The sequence below is a fragment of the Orbicella franksi genome, chromosome 1 (assembly GCF_964199315.1).
Source record: "Orbicella franksi chromosome 1, jaOrbFran1.1, whole genome shotgun sequence".
Classification (NCBI taxonomy): Eukaryota; Metazoa; Cnidaria; class Anthozoa; order Scleractinia; family Merulinidae; genus Orbicella; species Orbicella franksi.
In genome coordinates this window covers 33,518,188-33,537,232 of record NC_138145.1, presented here as the reverse complement: position 1 = coordinate 33,537,232, position 19,045 = coordinate 33,518,188, and the positions used below count along the sequence as shown (strand labels likewise).

The window sequence follows — 19,045 nt, the reverse complement described above, 5'->3', positions numbered from 1 at the left end:
TGCTTGCTTTGCTGATCGGACAAGAAACCCTACTTTCTTTATACAGTCGAACCCTTATTAAGCGGCCACCTATTAAACGGCCACCCCTATTAGGCGGTCAGTAATCAAAGTCCAGATGAGGTTTTTTCTATTGTTTTTACCTCCATTAAGCGGCCAGCCCCTTTTAAGCGGCTACTATCCATTTCCCCGAGGGTTGCCGTTTAATAGGGGTTGAACTGTAATTGACTCGGACATAACCTGAATTTCAGCCGCCTCCTCCGCTCGCTGAGTCACTCGGGGAGGGAGACGTCGTCTCTCTCCCCGAGTGACTCATCGAGCGGAGGAGGCGGCTGAAATTCAGGCTAACTCGGACGAGGATCACCAATAACTTCATGTTTTCAACGGTATAACGTCTCCTCGTGTATCCTCTTAAATTGTCATGCAACGGTAGCGAGATTGAGCAAATAACTTCACAGAAACTACTTGGGGTAAAATTAGACAATCACTTGAGTTTTGCTGAACACATGGATGACATTTGTAAAAAAGTGTCACAACGTATTGCGGTGCTGAAGAAGATTAAGCGTAACCTGCCTCTCGCTGAGGGTAAGCCTTATTTCAACGCCTTGATCAAGCCGATAATGTTGTATGGCTCATGTGCATGGTGCACATAGTCAGAAGAGAACGTTAACCGCGTATCCAAGCTGCAAAAGCGAGCAGCTCGAGTAATCTTGGATGCGGATATCGGTGAAAGAAGCGAGATACTTCTCAGACGACTTGATTGGCTGCCACTTAAGGAAGAATGAAACCTTAAAAGGACTAATTTAATATTTAGGCGCATCAAAGATGAAAATAATTGTCCGAGCTATATAACAGAACTTTTAACGAGAAACTCAGACCGACACACCAGAACCAGTCGCTATGGAAAATATAACTTAGTGTACCCCTCCTATAACAGAGAAACGGAAGGGGGGCGAACTTTCCAAGCCAATGGAGCAAAACTATGGAACAGCATCCCTTTAGACATTCGCAAGAAAGACTCCATTGGCTCCTTTAAATCTTTTGTTAGAAAATATTTTTGTCCAAAAACTCTTAGCTTAGTTTTTAGTTGCGCATATCTAGATTTAGATTTTTTAAATTTTTAACTTTTATCATATCTTTCAATTTTAGCTGTATTCTATTTTGTAATTTTTACTATCTTATAAGTGTAAATAGTTTTTTATTTTTAACTTAGGATAGAGGGCCACTGGTTCGTCAGTTTTTTACTGTTATGTGTTACGCTCTGTAAATAAAGTTGTTACTTACTTACTTACTTACTTACTTACTTACTTACTTACTTACTTACTTACTTACTTACTTACTTACTTACTCACTCACTCACTTACTCTTACCGTTGCGTTTTGCCAGTGGGCTTTAACTTTAACTTTAACTTTAACTTTAACTTTAACTAAGCCTACGGATTGAAACCTCAAGTCAGTGGCATCAAAATTGTCACTGTTTTACAGACGATCCATTTTCCAAGTTGAGTGGCTCATAGCCACTTTGATTGTCGAATGCAGTCAGAGTGAAAAACCAGTTCAAAGAATCGGAAATAACGAAAGGAGAGAACAGAATGACTTAGCAGATTGACACGAAAGCCCCTCAAAAAAGCTAGAGGGACGGAAAACATTGTCAAAGTGGCTGTGGAACCACGAGCCGCAGGCGAGTGGTTCCGCAGTAAACTTTGACAATGTTATGACGCAATTTATCATCAATAAGAGGACAGACGCATAAAAAATTGACGTCAATTTGTTAATTTGATGCTAGTAGCTCCCAGGGCCTTCGGGTCTACAAAGGGTGCGGGTGGTTATGGGTAACTTTGGTGTCTCTTCGGTGCGCGGGTATTTTAACTACCGGTACGTACAGCTTTTGTGCCCCTGGGAAAACGGAGAAACTCGGACAAAAAACGCTGAAATGATGTTTGACGAAGAACAGGTGTTCAAAGGATTGTTGGCTTGGTTTTCGGCAAGTGTACCTACAAGGCTGCGGTCTCAATGGGGTAAGCCGCGACCGAACCTTACTGTCTAACTTAACTTTTAAGCTGTAAGTTGTTCAATGCAAGACCAGTTTTGATTGTAGATTTACTTTTGAACAATTTTTAATTGAAGGATTCCTTAGTGATCAACTAATGTTGTAAATATTTAGCAAAGTCGCGTATTTATAGTTTTTGGCGCCGCTGTTGGGTTTTTCAGTTGCAAGCGTCATTCCACCTTGTGAAAAATTTATGATACTGGACGAATTTAGCTACTGAATGCTTACATTTGATATTGTTTGCAAGAGGTTGTTATGCATTTTATAGCGCTTGTTCATTCACTGTTCAATATCAGTTCATACTCTGTAGACAACAACTGTTATTTTCAGCAGATGTCCTGTGTGCCGACGTGCACCACAGGTCACGCAAGCGTAATATAAGAGTTTGTCGGAGAACTGTGGCCCAAATATGGAGATCAGGAGTTGACATTAAATTTGTTCAATGTATGGGTAATTAATTTAAAGACTCTTTATAACAGAGCCTTAGTGAAGTGTACATTCTGATTGGCTAATATGCTTGATCCATTTGCCTGGGGGGGGTTGCATGCTGATATCAGTTTATTTATTTGTACTTTTTCTCAGCAATTTTCTTTATCGATGGTGACACTTTTTAAAACATAATTCTTATTTTTTCTTCTCCTAAAACAGGAAAAAAATTAATAATTCTTCCAGAGATGAGGAAGATTATTTCTTTGAGCTGAGTTATTATTATTATTATTTCGAAATTTTGAGCTCAAGTTTTTTGCTGGGCCTCCACCTAAGAGATTTACTAACTTATGCGAGCAGGGGTTCAATCAGCTGGTTGAACAAAGGCATTTGGCACTCGGAGACGGACCAAAAAACAACAAACTGGTCTGTATCAACCTTTCAAGGTTACTAATGTGTAGCAGGAATTTTAGAGAGAATCTTTGAGCGATCTGGCGACAATAAAATTCAGTACAAGCTTTCATTGTAAAACTTTTCTGGTGTTAAAAGCCATTTGAATGCTTTCGGTGAGCAAAACTTGTACACAAGAATTTTAACAAACTTCTGTTTTAACTGTAGTCTTGCATACAGAATCCTTCTGTTCCAAAAACTTTAAAGATAATAGTTTCTCTGAGCTTTAATAAAGGAAGTTTTGTCAAATATTGGTAGCCTCTGATGAATTATTTAACTTAAGTTCCTGGGTTTCAGTTTTGCTCGATCGCTCGACTTGATTGATCGTAAATTGAACTCTTGAAATTGAAGAAACAGCAGCTCGAAGGAACAACTGCATTGTACACAAATATAAGCTCACATCTCTGACATTTTCCTTAAAGCATCAGTCTTCTGTTCATTTAAGCTTATTTTACCGAAGAATGAAAGTGACAGAGATCATTTTTAAAAGCCATTCATGTGTTCAAGTTCAGCCTTAGACGTGCAACTCATCAATCGACAAAGTGGAAAGGAAAGCGAAACCCACAAACCTGCTATTGAATAAGAGCATCTCAAACAGCTCAAAGCCAGGGGTGTTTGTTTGCTTTCTTGTCCACTCTTGCTTTTAAGAAATGTCTGGTTCCATATTGTTCTTTTCTTTTGCCGAAAAGGCCGTGAAGGACAGAGAGCTCAGCCACCAAAAGCTTCAACCACGTGCAGTTTGTTTTCAATTTTTTGGAAGACTGATCTGAAATTAAGCTAACTAACTTTTGAGAAACGCTTTTACCGACTGCAAGTTTCGTTTGTTGTCAGCTTGATATTTAGGTTAACCAAGCAGTTTGAAGTTGTTTGTTTGCCCAAGATTGAGAAAATGTAAACTATAAACTCGCCGTGATCCAAGAAAAATTTTGATTTGTCCCTTTGTCAGATTTTTGAATGAACATTTTTGTACGGTTTATGGCACTTTTGACTTCATGTAAGCCGGATGAGATTCAATATATACTATCTCAATAGTCTCGATGTTATAAAAGAAATGGTAAACATGCAGTGTGCAACTATCGAGTCATGGATGCACTTGGGAGGTTTGCTAAGCACTCAAGAAGCTAGAGTCGCACTCGGCTATCGTCTTCTGCGACTCTTATGCTTCTCTCATGCTTAGCAACCTCCTGCATGCATCCATAACTCGATAGTTGCATGCTGCATGCTTACCATTTCTTAATTAATATTCAATGATGTCATTTTTTTTTTATCTTGGAGAGTTTAAACAAGATTTGAGTGAATTTTGATAAATTTATCCTACGGTGTTATAATAAGAGACAAGGTAGGAAACTTTGGCCAGTTTGATGGCAAAACACTCTTTGGAAACAAGTCAAATTTGCACACAAAAATAGCATTTACTCATACTATTTCTCGCTGAACTTACAATGTAAGGCCTATAGTTTCTCTCTTTGCAGTCCAATAAAGTACATGTTCAGGTTTCACCATGTTAGCTGGGCAAAAAGTTGAAACATGAAGGCCAAAATAGCGACAACTTGACACCACTAAGTTGATCAGTTTTCTGTCATCACCGCTCGGCTGAGACTTGGAATGTGGTCAATTATCACCTCATGTGTGGAGGGCAAGAAATTTTTGATCCTACAAACTATGCCTCACACGTCTGCTGGTCAGGAGAACTTTTGTTGTGGCTGTTTTCTCTTTTTGTGCCAATCATACGACATGATGGCGAAAGCCCTCCAAAATTAAAAAAGTATGTGAAAGGGCCACCCAAAAGTTTTTTAGCCACAACAAAGATGTTGTCAACTCTGAAGCGGCTTGCTGTGGCCAAGGAGCGTTAGAAATTTCATACCTCTATACAAGTGTAGCAGAACTTTTGCCACAAACCGGGGGGAATTTGGTCATGGCCAGGTGTGTATGATTGAATTAATTAGTTGAAGTGATAATTGTTGCACAGATTTGACAAAGACCGTTAAAATCACTCCAATTACCCGTAGAGTTTCCCAAAACTCACCGTCGTGTTGTTTGAGTTATTGTAATTAAAATAACATTAAATTTTTCAAAATAGATATATATTGTCTTGAGTATGTCAATTTGAAATATATTGTAGCTGAAAATAGGAAGGGATTTATTTTTAATTTCAATTACAAATGTTTAAATTAACAATTTTACCACAATTGCTACTAATCTTGCAATTGGATTGGCTAATTTGCTGTTGTCGATAAGAGTCCAGACAGCACTGCGCCTCTTGAGTCCACAACATTTTGACCACTGTGATGAGGCATACTTGTTATCGATAAGAGTACAGACAATGCTAAACCACATTCGATTTGTTGACTTCATGAAGGTTCACCAAAAAAGGGCCTTAAAAAAAAAAAATAGGTCAAATAAAAAAAAATTAGAAATTTAGTGCAGTACAGAAGGCAAAAATGTCAGTTTTCTTGTGAATATATTTTGGTTATGATTCCCCAGACGATTTTGTGCTTGTCAACATCATAACCATGATTTTTGCACAAGTATTGTTAAGGTTATTATTCAAGAGATGATGCCCACAAGCTTTCAGGCACCACCACTATGATATAATAGGTTGCACAATTGGAGTGATGATTCCACAGATGGTTTGATGAAGTCTTGCAACATCAAGGCTTTGATTCCATATACTTACATAATTTGCTGATCATTTCATGAAGCCTGGGTAAACCAGGGGTATGATTCCCCAAGCACATAAGTTGAACACTAGAGTCGTAATAGGTGATTCATTAGAATGAATTCCTGTGCCATTATGGTAGCCTGTAAACGCAGATGTATTTTCGGCTGTCAACTAAACCAGAAGTTTTGGTCGACAAAGATGAAATTTTAGCCCTATTGGTGACCGTACCGTTCACAATTGCAAGCCTTTTAACAATGTATCTATAAACTAAATTTTATGGATGGACAATAACATGGTGTTGGTGAAATGTTGGGACATCATGTCCAATCATAATGTGACATTGGCCGAACATATTTAAAATTTGGTCGGACAATGTCCGTTGACCGACTGTTATTTCCAGCCCTGCTTATGTTTATGCTTATGCTCTCTATGTGCGCAGGACAGGGCTTAAGGTGGCTGAACACAGTTTTTGATTCCAGTGTTTCATTCACCTTTTTCTCTAAAACCCTTGATCCTTTGGTCGCCAAAAATGGCAGCAAGCAAGTTAACAACACAACCTTCCATTTTTTGGGTTAAAGTGATGTATGTGCTGTTGCCATGGCAACATGATTAAATATAAACAGGCCTGTAAAATCGGTTTTGTTTATTTGCAGAAAATCTAGTCATTAGGTTTTCTTTATAATTTGCATGCAACAACCTTGTAACAATGCTCACAAGCTAACACTATTTTAATAACAATTAAACCGAGAAATCTTTAATTATCCCTTGTTGAAGGTTCACTGGAATATCTAGAATTTCCTTTGTTAAAGTTCAAATTTTATTCAATACTCCAGTTACTTATTACTTATATATGACATTCTAATGAGTTGTTCTCAAGAAATAGGCGTATTTCCGAGAAAACTATTGCGCATTTAATCACACTAATTTGACTTAATACGCATGTGCTGCATTTAACTGGGTTCTTTTGGTAACAAAGAAAAAGCTGAGAATTGCTGGGTTATTTGCATTGTTAACTTTTCTAACATACCTTTGTAGTAAAAGACTAAAACCATCAATACACTGTGTTCAATTATGAAGAAATATAGTACAGATAGCACAGACATTGAGCAAATAAAATGATCGCTGTATTGACACCAAGTTTTTTTTTGCAATCCTTGTGTGCATGCTGAATTGCATTAGCAAGAGCGTGCACAAAAACTGTTTTCGGCCACCTTAAGGGAGCTTAAAACCACATGACGGAATTAGAAATGCATTTTGCTCATTAAAATAAGAAGAATCTTAAGAAGTTCATCGTCAGTGTTGAGAGGACAAAGACATAATCCCCGACTCAAATCTGCTGCCTGTTCATTCTTTTGAGTTAAGGTTTTTAGGGATAATTTAGTTTATTCTTTATCTTTATTCCATCAAGCAAGATTTGTATTTTCATTGTTTTTTCCTTTTCTTTAAAAAGGGAAAATTGCCAGTAAGCATTCTAATGTTTTATTTTAAAAATTAAAAAAAAAGCTCCATTCAGTGTGGCTTGCATCATCTTTAACTGAGGTTTGTTGAGTTTCTTTTGGAATTTGTTTTGATCCCATCAGCATGTTTTGTTCACTGACACAGACAGGTTTCCCTTCACTGCTGCTATGTGATTCTAGCTGCAAAGTACTCTCAGCTTTAATTCTGTTTCTCTCTACTTGCTGAACTCAGTTGGCCATGGTTAAAATTTTGAATGTCACACCATTCAAGTGTAATGCCAATGAGCAAAAAAATGCAATTGTATAACAATTTGAAGGCAACAAGCACATTTAACCCATGTTTTTTTGACAAAGTGGTTGAGATCAGCATCAACAAGCATGGTAGTAAGCACCATAATGATACCAATTTGTAGGCAATGTTTTAGTGCTGTATCTATTTTTCAAATTCTATTTCTATGCCTCAGACACTGCTGCCTGCATGGTAGTAAAAAATAGCCAGTGACTTTGGTCATTTACAAAATGCGACCTTAGACTGAAAAATGTGCACTAAGCTTAATATCCATTAAATGGCCTAAAATAGAGGGATAGTAATGGGATAATAAATGAATAGTAAACGCCTTTAAAAAGCATTGAAAAATTTGACTGGAAGCGTTAAAACCGCTGGCAAAAATTTTGGAATGGATAACTTGAAACGTTCAAACAGTTAGCTCATGTGTTTAACAGGTGACTTCAAGCATTTGAACGGTTAGCCAAACTTTTTGAATGGTCAACTTCTCGATCAAAGGGTCACTGACTTAGCACGTGGTCAGCAAAATAGCCAAAAATTTATGGAACTATAAGCTCTTGAAAGCAATAGGAACGATTCTAATTAATCATCAGTAAACTGGATAGATGATATAATTCAAAGCAAGGAATAACTACTTATGGTTGGAAATTGTCTGTATGTCGAATTTTCAAGAAAACAAAAACACAATTCTGTCCGTGTTTGGTTAATAGAAGTCATCATTGTATGCAATGCCAATCCAGAAACATTTGTGACCAAACTCTGTTGAATCGTGACCTCCAGTCACAAATAATTTTGGAGAAACATGATTTACTATCAATAAAATGCTACAAACGGTAGACAATAAAGCTTGTTCAAGAGTGCAAACACACTCATACCACAACACCATTGTTGCATGCAATTTACACGTGATGCGAGTAAAAAACTTCCTGGATAGGGAAATAAATCGGACGATGACTGACATGCATTTCAAGCTAGCAACATACTGTCCATGACCTCAGTATGATTGAACACAAAATAGAATGCAGGAGACTGATTACCGGAAAGGTACATGTATGTTTGTTATAATATAATTCTAACTTGAAACGAAGCGGCACATTGTATACTGTAGTTTTACATAAATTCACATGACCCAAACACAGCTGTTCTTGTTTTCATTTGATCACCACTTTTTCATTTTGATGTCTTTGTTTTCAGTAAAAGAAGGAAACAAAAATATGTACTAAGGCAAGCTAACTTTGAAAACTCAACCTGCAACGAAACATAAGACATAAGACAGTTGTAAAATGAGCGTTCGCGAACGTGGTGCCAACTTGATTTATTTACATGCATACCATGGCTTTCTGCTTGGTTTGACAAGTTGTTTAAATACCATTCTGTCTGTCTTCCGAACTCTGTAGCTTCTGGTTAACATTGTCTTTGGCTGTTTCAACAGTAAGCTTAAAATGTTCATTAAGGCATTTGTAGTGCAGAGTGCACTATTGGGATGGTTTAGGGGGCTGCTGTTTGGTCAGGCACTAACGCTGTAACACAATAAGGTGTAAACTTTAATGTTTGTTTAATTAATTAATTTCAATTAATTAATTAGCATTGTGGTAAGGGGGTGGGCTAGGTACCTCTGTTTACTACATAAAACATATTATGCTTACATTACTTTTAAGATAGCATCACAAACCTATATATGTTTTTGCAAATCTCTTGCTATCCTAGTGGTGCTTAAGTACAAAAATCAATTTGCTCGAAATGCATGCACAGATAACTTAGCCTTCAGTGTCCAGTTCTGGCCCTCTCTCTGTCACGCAATGCTACCGTTGCGTTGCTTGACAGAGAGAGGGCCAGAACTGGACTATTTTGACTGGGGATAGCAGCTGTATTTCAGGTAACGTCAGTTCTCACTTTTTTGGTGCAAATAATGCTGACTGCATATCATCTGGAATCACCCCTAGCTCAATTAAAAAAATTTCGTCTGCTATTTTAGAACTATTGCGTGTTTGCCAGGGCTCAAATAAAGAATGCTTCTCCTTAGCGGCTTGTCTATTTTCTCTCCTATGAAGGGAGCAAAAAGTTCATATTCCCACGTTAGTTACATATAAAACTAATAAATTTGTGACACAAAAAACTTCACAAATATTGCCACAGACTCCGTGGCACTTAATGAAACTGCCAATTAATTTCATCAGTCTTTGAGGTGACTCTCTCACCGATGTAGGATATAATTTCGACCATGTAATGATCTCTACCTTGAGAACTTCTCGCTGAAATGCTCCTCAGTTGTATTAATCGATAGCATTGTATTTTAGTTTGATGTGAATAAGAACGAACTATTCCGTGACTGGACATGACTCTTTGACAATAAGATTAGTTCTTGTTTTTCTGTGAACTGAAAACTTGCATTTGGAGTAAAACGAAATCATTCCTCTTCGATTTTTCATGAGATGTTTAGCTTTATTCCATTTATCTCCAGCAGTAAGTAAAAAAATACAGATCTTTCTTATATTTTTGAGGAAACAAGGGTATCATGTTGCATGGCTCGGCAAGGAAAACAAAAGTATCAAGTTATATACATTGGAGTGAAAAATAAAATTTTCATATTTGCCACTTCTGCGTATTATTGAATTTAAAATGACTGAAACTCAGTGTAAAACATCACAATAAAATTCAAAGCTGTCTTGACAAACGGTAATTGTAAGTTATTTTTGGGCCTTGAAAGAAAATACAAACATGAAACTTACACAATGCTAAGATTACGTCTTATGAAGTTTTTGTCTGCTCATAATCTGCAAGGGGAAAAGGCCTAGTTGACTACCAAGGGAGAGAATGGCAGGGGTGAGGACCTATGTGACTACTGTATCAAAGCCGTAAATTACACTCTGCACTATCTGAGATTGTCTCACTAGTTATAATGGTTCCAAGACTTTCTTTTAGAATACGGGATATGCTTCCAGCTATGCTTCTCGCTAAAATGGATTACAAGATTTCTTTACAAATTGTTTTGCTGTTAAAATGGATGCTTGGATTTTTTAACGGATTGCTTTTGCCATTTAAACAGATGCTTGGACTTTTTAACGGATTGCTTTTGCCGTTTTACAGTCAAGCTAACAAAACCGTGAACACCTAAAATATGTCTGGAATGTTTGTTTTGTCATAACCAATCATGAGTGAGATATTCAACCACAGAAACAGACGAGTTTCCATCAGTCACCGAACAAATTTGCTTCGTTTCAAAAGGTCTCAAAATAAATCAGCTATTTCGGTTATACAAGAAATTAGATAATTGCTGTTAAAGGCTATTTAAACATTAGTGAAGAGGGTTTGGGCTATTTTCAACGTGAAAAAACTATTTTCACAAACCAATGTGTGGGGCCAAAACGACTGGTAGCCGTTGAATCACCCAAGTGCGAATGATCCAAATTATTGCTTTCATTATTAGTTAGTTTGATTCATTATTTTGATAACGGCGAAAAGTGACGGGTGATATGAGATACACCTGTAAGGCATTGTCACTTAGGGGTGGCCTAGGAATATCTTGCATGCCTTCACTCGTTTGCATACTTTGCTTTCCAATGTGTCATTATTTCCCTGCAGCTATCTAGTTCTTTATCACTGCCATTGTTGCATCTTTGTCCAGTTATTTAGTTAGTTCATAGCCGTTAGTTAAGTTGGCTTTTAACATTTAGTGGTTATTGGCTTCATAGTTTACTTTAATTTAAGACATTTCCACACTGTTGCGATGTTCCTGAAATATTCATTGGTAAAATATCGGAAACTTTTTGAGCCTGTAAAGCATTTTTAGTTCATCTGTATCTGAAAAAAGAGAGGTGTATACACCTGAAACTTCTTGTATGAAGAAAACCTCTGTTCATTTTAAGAATATGTGAATAAAAGAGTTCAGTAATCATAAGGTTTGAGATTTTGCTACGTCTTTCTGGGTACGAAAACTTTTTGGGACCTTCAAGAAAGGGGCCCTAGGTCTCTTGATGGTGATCCACTATGGGAGTAAAGTACTGTTCAACATTTTAGTACAGTAACTTTATTTCCAATTGTAGTAATGAATGGAGGAATCCAAAGCAATCACTTTGATGATGCAGACTACATTTTCAGCAGCAATGCCTCTTCAAAAGACACCTTAAGGTATTTGTAGGAATGCATTGGACACATTATGTATTTGTTGTTATTTAATATTATTATTGTTAGTCCTTTCTTTAGGATAAAAACGAGATATAAAGTTTACAGATGTTTCAATCTCACTGACATCATTTTCAAGTTTTAAAAAGCGATAAAAATATGTAAATATGAACTAAACATTACAAAATGTGAGTGATAAAAACTATAATACAAAAGGCTAGGTAAGACATCAGGACTAAACACTACAAAAGATACAATAAGTGTGAAATATGAAATACTCTGTGCTATGATAATAATTTTGAGTGGATGAAGTCAGACTGCTTGTTCAAAGTTGGCTTTAGTTCTTTTATTAAAAGCATCCCATAAATTAAGCAGTCAAATTTGCTCTGGTACATGTACTTTCGTAAGATCTTAAATCTAAGATCTACAATCATGGATAAAAGTCTTAGGACAAATTTGCACTTTTGGTGCTTTTGCGCACACGCCAGACGCAAATACTACTTCACCTGCCTAACCTCGCCCCCCACCCCCCATACTATGTTGAAAACTACTAACTGCAATTTCTCCTGATTTTCAACATTGTATTGGGTGGGAAGGGGGAACAGTAACGCGTTTTTAAAAGGAAAGCAACGCTTTTTTCAAACTTCAGTAGTAAAACACAGATAATTAGTTAACTTACATAAGTATCCCAAGGACTTTTGTCCACGATCATGGACAAAAGTCTTGGGACAAATTTGCACTTTTGGTGCTTTTGCGCACACGCCAGACGCGAATACTACTTCACCTGCCTAACCTCGCCCCCCACCCCCCATACAATGTTGAAAACTACTAGCTGCAATTTCTCCTGATTTTCAACATTGTATTGGGTGGGAAGGGGGAACAGTAACGCGTTTTTAAAAGGAAAGCAACGCTTTTTTCAAACTTCAGTAGTAAAACACAGATAATTAGTTAACTTACATAAGTATCCCAAGGACTTTTGTCCACGATCATGGACAAAAGTCTTGGGACAAATTTGCACTTTTGGTGCTTTTGCGCACACGCCAGACGCGAATACTACTTCACCTGCCTAACCTCGCCCCCCACCCCCCATACAATGTTGAAAACTACTAGCTGCAATTTCTCCTGATTTTCAACATTGTATTGGGTGGGAAGGGGGAACAGTACCACGTTTTTAAAAGGAAAGCAGGACTTTTTTCAAACTTCAGTGGTAAAACACAGATAATTTGTTAAATTACATAAGTGTCCCAAGGACTTTTGTCCATGATTGTATGTCACTTGGGTCCCTCCCATGCTGCTCGTTGACATGTTTCCCGATCGCACACCCCTTATGTTCCTCAATTTACATTGAGACAGGTGTTGGCATGTGTAGCTGACATAATCCACATCACACAGATTACACCTGAAATGGTATACAACGGATTGTTGATTCACTATAGGGGTTTAGAACTTTTCTCTTGGCTTGATGTTGGATCCAATCTTTCGGCTTGTGTACATGGGATGGATTCAATCGTGCTTTTAAGCTTTCATCTAACTGACAACTGTTCCACCTGGAATGTGAATGTCTCATGGAGGCTTTCTCTCAACTTCGGCACCCAGTCCTACTCTTGCAATCAACAATCAGTGATTTTGTTGCTGTTAAAGTTTCAGGAGATTTAAGATCCAAACAGATGTGTGATGAGAAGAAATCACCTGTGAGAACCTTCCAGTGATAATATTATTTGAAAATTCTCTCAAAATTGAACTGGCCTTTAGGCGAGTGCAATTTGAAAGAATTTTCAAATATCACGAGTAGTGTAAATTCTTAATTGGTCAAGCTTTCATACGATTACTCATTTATTATTAATATGCGCGAGAAAGTTATGAAAGTACGCGTGTTAATTTGCACTGCATTGCAAATTGAAAATTAAGGATGAATTGGCCTGCTCTCAGCCAATCACAACGACCTAATTTTCTCAGTCATATAATAAGTTGCAAAATTGTAAAATTAAACGAGAGTTACCTGTAAGTCCTGGTTTGATTGAGATTCTACTGTAGCATTTGCAGGAATGAGGATGTCACATCCCACCCATTACCCTACTGTACCCTTACACATTTTGCTGGTGACCTCCCATTCCTGCACGGTCAAAGCCACACAAAACCACTTTTAAGACTGAGCTTGGATACCACACATGACCTCCTCATTCCTGCAAATGCTACGGTACAATCTCTATCAAACCATGACTTGCAGGTAAGTCTTATTTAATTTTATAATTCTACCTTGCATTTGCATTCAATCAGAGGTCATGTGAGACTTAAAAGCTAGAAGCCACATAAAACTTGAGCAACTGATATTTAAATGGCATACTGAGTGTAAGGAACCCAAGTAGCTGGCACGTGGTGCGTGTTGAGATCGTTGAGCATCAACTGCATGATGTAGAACAATTAGACAGGCTTTACTTGATCAGCGTTTATTAAGGTTGACTTGCCCAAATATTATACACATGCGGTGAAAGCTACAGAGTAGATTACAATATATAATTAAAAGAGAGCTAAAATTTACAAGATCTACAAAGGCATGGTAAAAGCAAAAACAAAAAGGTGAATATAAACGAGTAGAACTTGCGTCCAGTACTGCGTTAAAGGCTGAAAAGGAAAAGGTAACTCCAATGCTCCAACGGTACTCTGATAGTTACGTGTAAGGACTGACTACTAATAAACTCCAATGACTTCTTTCTCCTATGATAATGTAACTCCGACTGGCTAAAATCAAAAGTGGCGTTCCTTATCATGTGGGAAACAAAGGGCGTTCAATGGTGGAATGTCGCCAAACAGGAAGCATATGGCTAACAGGTGTTCTATCCAAGAAAAGAGAATTGACTGATAATTGAAAGGAAACGTAGGTAATTAAAAACCGACCGTGATAGCCTAAACAAAACTGGCAAAGACTTATCTCCTAATGATCTACATAAAGGACTATTCATGACAGTTTACATAGCATTCATGACACTGAGTATTTAATGGTTATTCTTACCAGGTGCACCAAACATGCATGGCACATAATGTAATTTATAACAAAAACTCAGTCACAACATCTGTGGCAAACATATACTTAGTACATATGAAATAGAGAGGAAGTAATTCTAGGCTAGTGCTACTGAGAACAGCCTCTCCAAAGTTATGGTGACTTTCACTTCTAATTGGACGATCATAAAACTTAGCAAAAGTTGAGTCAAGGCACCACCCAGCAGCGTTCATGATCTCTTAAATGGGGTCATTAGGGGCTTAAGCTGCAGAGGTGGCTGTGCCTCTAGTACTATGGGGTTTAAAAACTGTGGTATTTAGGATGTTTGCATGAAAATTATCCAGTTGACAGATTAAAATTTTACTGCCGTCAGATAAGAGTTACTTGTGTCAGAAATGCAAAAAAATTGGGGGTCACCGATTTCACTTCAGAGATAAAGCGTGTTGAAAACTACCCTGAGTTTGAAAAATTGGCACACAGGGTTTATAGTTAAAAATATTGAAGGTGAGTCAGCGAAGGCAAATGATCTTAGTCATATTTTGTAGAAGTTGGTCTGTTGCGTAAATAATTTCAAATGTTACCAACATTTTCACAAAACTTAACCCTTCAAAAGGCATTTGAAACCATTGCACAGATAAACAAAGAGCTAAAAAGAACAGAATTCGATGGTGCATTTTTCAGGCTATCACAACTCTAGCTTCTTGAGTACTTAGCAAACCTCCCAAGTGCATCCATAACTCAATAGTGCACGCTATGGTGTTTACCATTGTTTTATAACATAACATTGAGACATTGGAACAACAGAAGTCCTTTTATTGAGCTACATCACACAAAAATGTTCGTGTAGCCTTACATGACAAGAGAAAACAAGCACGCGAAAATTTATTCATGACAACCGACTGCACACCAGTAACTCGACAAAGTTTCATCTTCATACAACTGTGAAGACAATTTTGCAATTCTGGCAGAAGAACGTCGGCCATTACTTTGGAAACAATGTCTGTCAAAAGATTTGCTTTGTAAACATCAGCACACACGTCAGTAGCGTACACCCATGGGCAAATAGTAGACGCTAAATTATTTTTTATTACTTAGTGCGCACTCTCATGCATGACATGGCATGTGAATTTGCGTGCGCAGTAAGGATGTGTAGAAACCATTAGCGCAGAAGTCCTTAATTCCCACAGCTTTCATGGTTTGTTTAATCCACCATGAGATGGTGTCTTTAGAGGCTGGTCCATGTGGTGCTTTATAACAAATCAGCAGTTGCTTTGTTCCCTTTCTAAGTGGGGCAGTCCTTTTGGTATAAACTTGTAATAACTCAACAACACAAAGTCTTTTGCCCAAGTTGAAACTCCAAAGTACAACAGGAAGTAAGTGTCTGTTGTGGCCCCTTTAGCACTGGTTTGTTTCAACAGAGATGATTTGTGGAATGCATATATTCCAGGTGATATGAACATTTCCTCCAGTGAGAGTTTCTGTAAAGTCTGAGTTCTCTGCAGGGATGCATATTCACAGTTGTCCAGTCGTCCATCTGATGGAACCACTCTATCTTGTGAACTTCTTGTTGCCTTGCCTGAAGACAAACATAGGCACAGAAGGTGTGCAAGAGTTATTTTTTTGTGTGAAGTGTCAGAGATAGGAGCATTCATGGTACAGTAATGATTTGGTTAATTTGACATTTTTTCTTTGGTTGGGATGTTACATTGGTCATGGTAAGATAGCTAAATAGTAAGCCATAAAATGTTTGACTGAACAAACTACAGTAATCTGACATGTCTCCAGATTAATGTAGATACCATCTTATTTTCTAACAGGCAATTTGATTCGTTCTTTGATACAACCCGGTGTGACACGCGCACATGCATAACTCCCTCACTCACCGATCACCTACAGTAAACACCCGCATATAAGAACACATGGATTAAGAACATCAGGCTGAAATTTGGCAAATAAAGCACCACTTTTATAAGAACAATATCAGCCTGGAAAAAAAAATAATGTTCTTATAAAATGGGAAGGGTGTCAAAATTACACAAATTACCATAAACACACCTGCTGACCAATGGTATTAGCTAAGTTTTGGACACCTTTGTTCTCTTCAGAATATCTAATATCATGAATAACATTTTTTGCCTTTACAATACTATAAACTACTGTATTGATAGAGAAAAACATAAGATTTTATAGCTGTATCAAGGTCAATCACAGTTGTAGTTGATCAAAGCTTGCAAATACTTGTCCAGTCTCAATGTTATTGTTTTGCTGATGTACATGTCAACACAGTAGTAAATCAGACTTTCAGATTTGCAGATGTACAGTGGACCTCTACTTTAGGCATTTCAAGGGTGGGGCAGCATATGGATCTGCCACAGAACTATACATACACTCTTCTTGTTACTGTTTTGTTACATTACTGATTACAGTAGACCTATTTGAACATTAGGTTTTTAATTATTGTTCCATCAATTTATGTAATTGTCCAAAAACATGATTAAAATTTCTAGCAACATTTTTTATGCTGTACAGCACTGAATTTAAAAAAATTTAAGAACATTTAAGAACATCCTGAGGCTGATTTTTCACTAAGCATCCGATAAATAAGAACACAATCAGTCTGACCTCTGAAATTGTGTGTTCTTATATGCGGGTGTTTACTGTAACCCTTCCAACCCCCAAGAGGAATTTTTGCGCAAAAATACTCAAGTTAATTTAGGGACTTTTTTGCATTTTATACGAGACGTAAGTTTACCTTTTCACACAACACAACACAACTTCACTGAAAATAGAAAGAAAGAGAAAAAACCTCTGACACGTTGAAAGTCTGATTTAATTAAATTGCACTTTAACTTGGTGCCGCGCAGTCTTCAAAGAACATTTGAACAGTTTTCATACTTTTTACCTTAAAAAATATTGGACTGAAATGAATGTCATCAAATAAAACTATTAAACTGCTACTGCAGAGACGTAAAAACCGTCCAGAAATGAAAGCTTTTTTGTTTAATATCCTGGAAACAATAGCCGATAACTTGTCAGCTCTAATTGAATTTACTCCCATATAAAAAACAAAAGTGTTAAGTTACCATGTGTTACTAAAGATAGCAAACATCTCGTGGGAAAGAGTGGTGACGATTCATCCACTCCAATTGAATTTACTCCCTTGTGAAAAACAAGAGTGTCACATTACACTTAGTAACTAAAAAACAAAAATATCTTGTTATATTTGCATGCAACAAGAACAAAACAATCGTTACCCACACTTACTAATGTAAACATTAGAACTGTTTCAAATCTAAAGTTTTGTCCCCTCTAAAACATGTCCTAAGAACTAGAAGCGACGATTTGTGACCTCTAATTGAATTTACTCCTTGTGAAAAACAAAAGTATCAAGTTACCTTTAACTAAAAATAAAAATATCTCTTTGCATTCGCATACTACGAACTCACGCACTGTTTCAAACCTCAAGGCTCATCTCATTCATTGAACTAAAATCCTCAGCCTAACCCACAGAAAATGTCAAAGTAAACCCAATATATGAATACTTCCTCCTCTTTTATAGAAGAATGAATACGGCCGTTCTGAACTTTATCGGGATCAGATCTTCTCACATACCATTTACCTTTACAACAAGAAATTTGATTGGCTGTTTATAGTAGATCCAATCTGATTGGTGTGACATACATACAATGTACATCTCTCTCACTCACTCACTCACTCACTCACCCATTGACCCATAACATACTCAAGGCGCCGACTAAGAGGTATTTTTTTGTAAAAAAATAACTCAAAAATAGAAAGAAAGGAAAAAACCTCTCTGACACGTTGAAAGTCTGATTTAATTAAATGCACTTTAACTTGACGCCACGCAGTCTTCAAAGAACATTTGAACAGTTTTCATACTTTTTATCTTTAAAATATCGGACTAAACTGAATGTCATCAAATAAAACTATTAAACTGCTACTGCAGATGTAAAAACTGTCCAGAAATGAAAGATTCTTTTGTGTTTAATATGCTGGGAACAATAGCCGATAACTTGTAAGCTCTAATTGAATTTACTCGCATATGAAAAACAAAAGTGTCGAGTTACCATTTGTAACTAAAAATAGCAAACATCTTGTGGGAACAAGTGGTGACGATTCGCCAGCTCTAATTGAATTTACTACCTTGTGAAAAACAAGAGTGTCAAATTACCCATTGTAACTAAAAAATAAAAATGTCTTGTTATATTTGCATGCAATAGGAACAAAACAATCGTTACCTGCACTTACTAATGTAAACGTTAGAAATGCTTCAAATCTAAATAGTCTCGTCTCCTCTAAAACATGTCCTAAGAACTAGAACCGACGATTCGTGACCTCTAATTGAATTAACTCCTTTTGAAAAACAAAAGTATCAAGTTACCCTTTGTAATTAAAAATAAAAATATCTCGTGCCATTTGCCTACTTCTAACTCATGAACTGTTTCAAAACTCAAGACTCATCTCGTTCATAACTAGCCACCATTACACTGAAAATTATGCACTCTAAAACAACCCAATGTATGTATGTAACTGTCACACTCTCCTCCAAACCGGACTAAAAATCACAAACTGGC

The 19,045-nt window shown here is 37.0% G+C and overlaps 1 protein-coding gene across 2 annotated transcripts in view; it reads left to right on the top strand.

Moving 5' to 3' along the window:
* Positions 1-1,417: 1,417 nt before the first annotated feature.
* Positions 1,418-19,045, top strand: part of LOC145479389 (uncharacterized) — a 90,136-nt gene continuing 72,508 nt past the window's right edge. Inside the window, exons 1-2 of one of the 2 annotated variants that reach the window (XM_081457754.1) lie at positions 1,418-2,014; positions 11,371-11,455. In XM_081457754.1, the coding sequence (XP_081313880.1) occupies positions 1,825-2,014; positions 11,371-11,455 (275 nt within the window). In that variant the 5' untranslated portion in view covers positions 1,418-1,824. The remainder of the gene's footprint in view (positions 2,015-11,370; positions 11,456-19,045) is intronic. The other variant, XM_081457746.1, reaches the window with a different exon arrangement.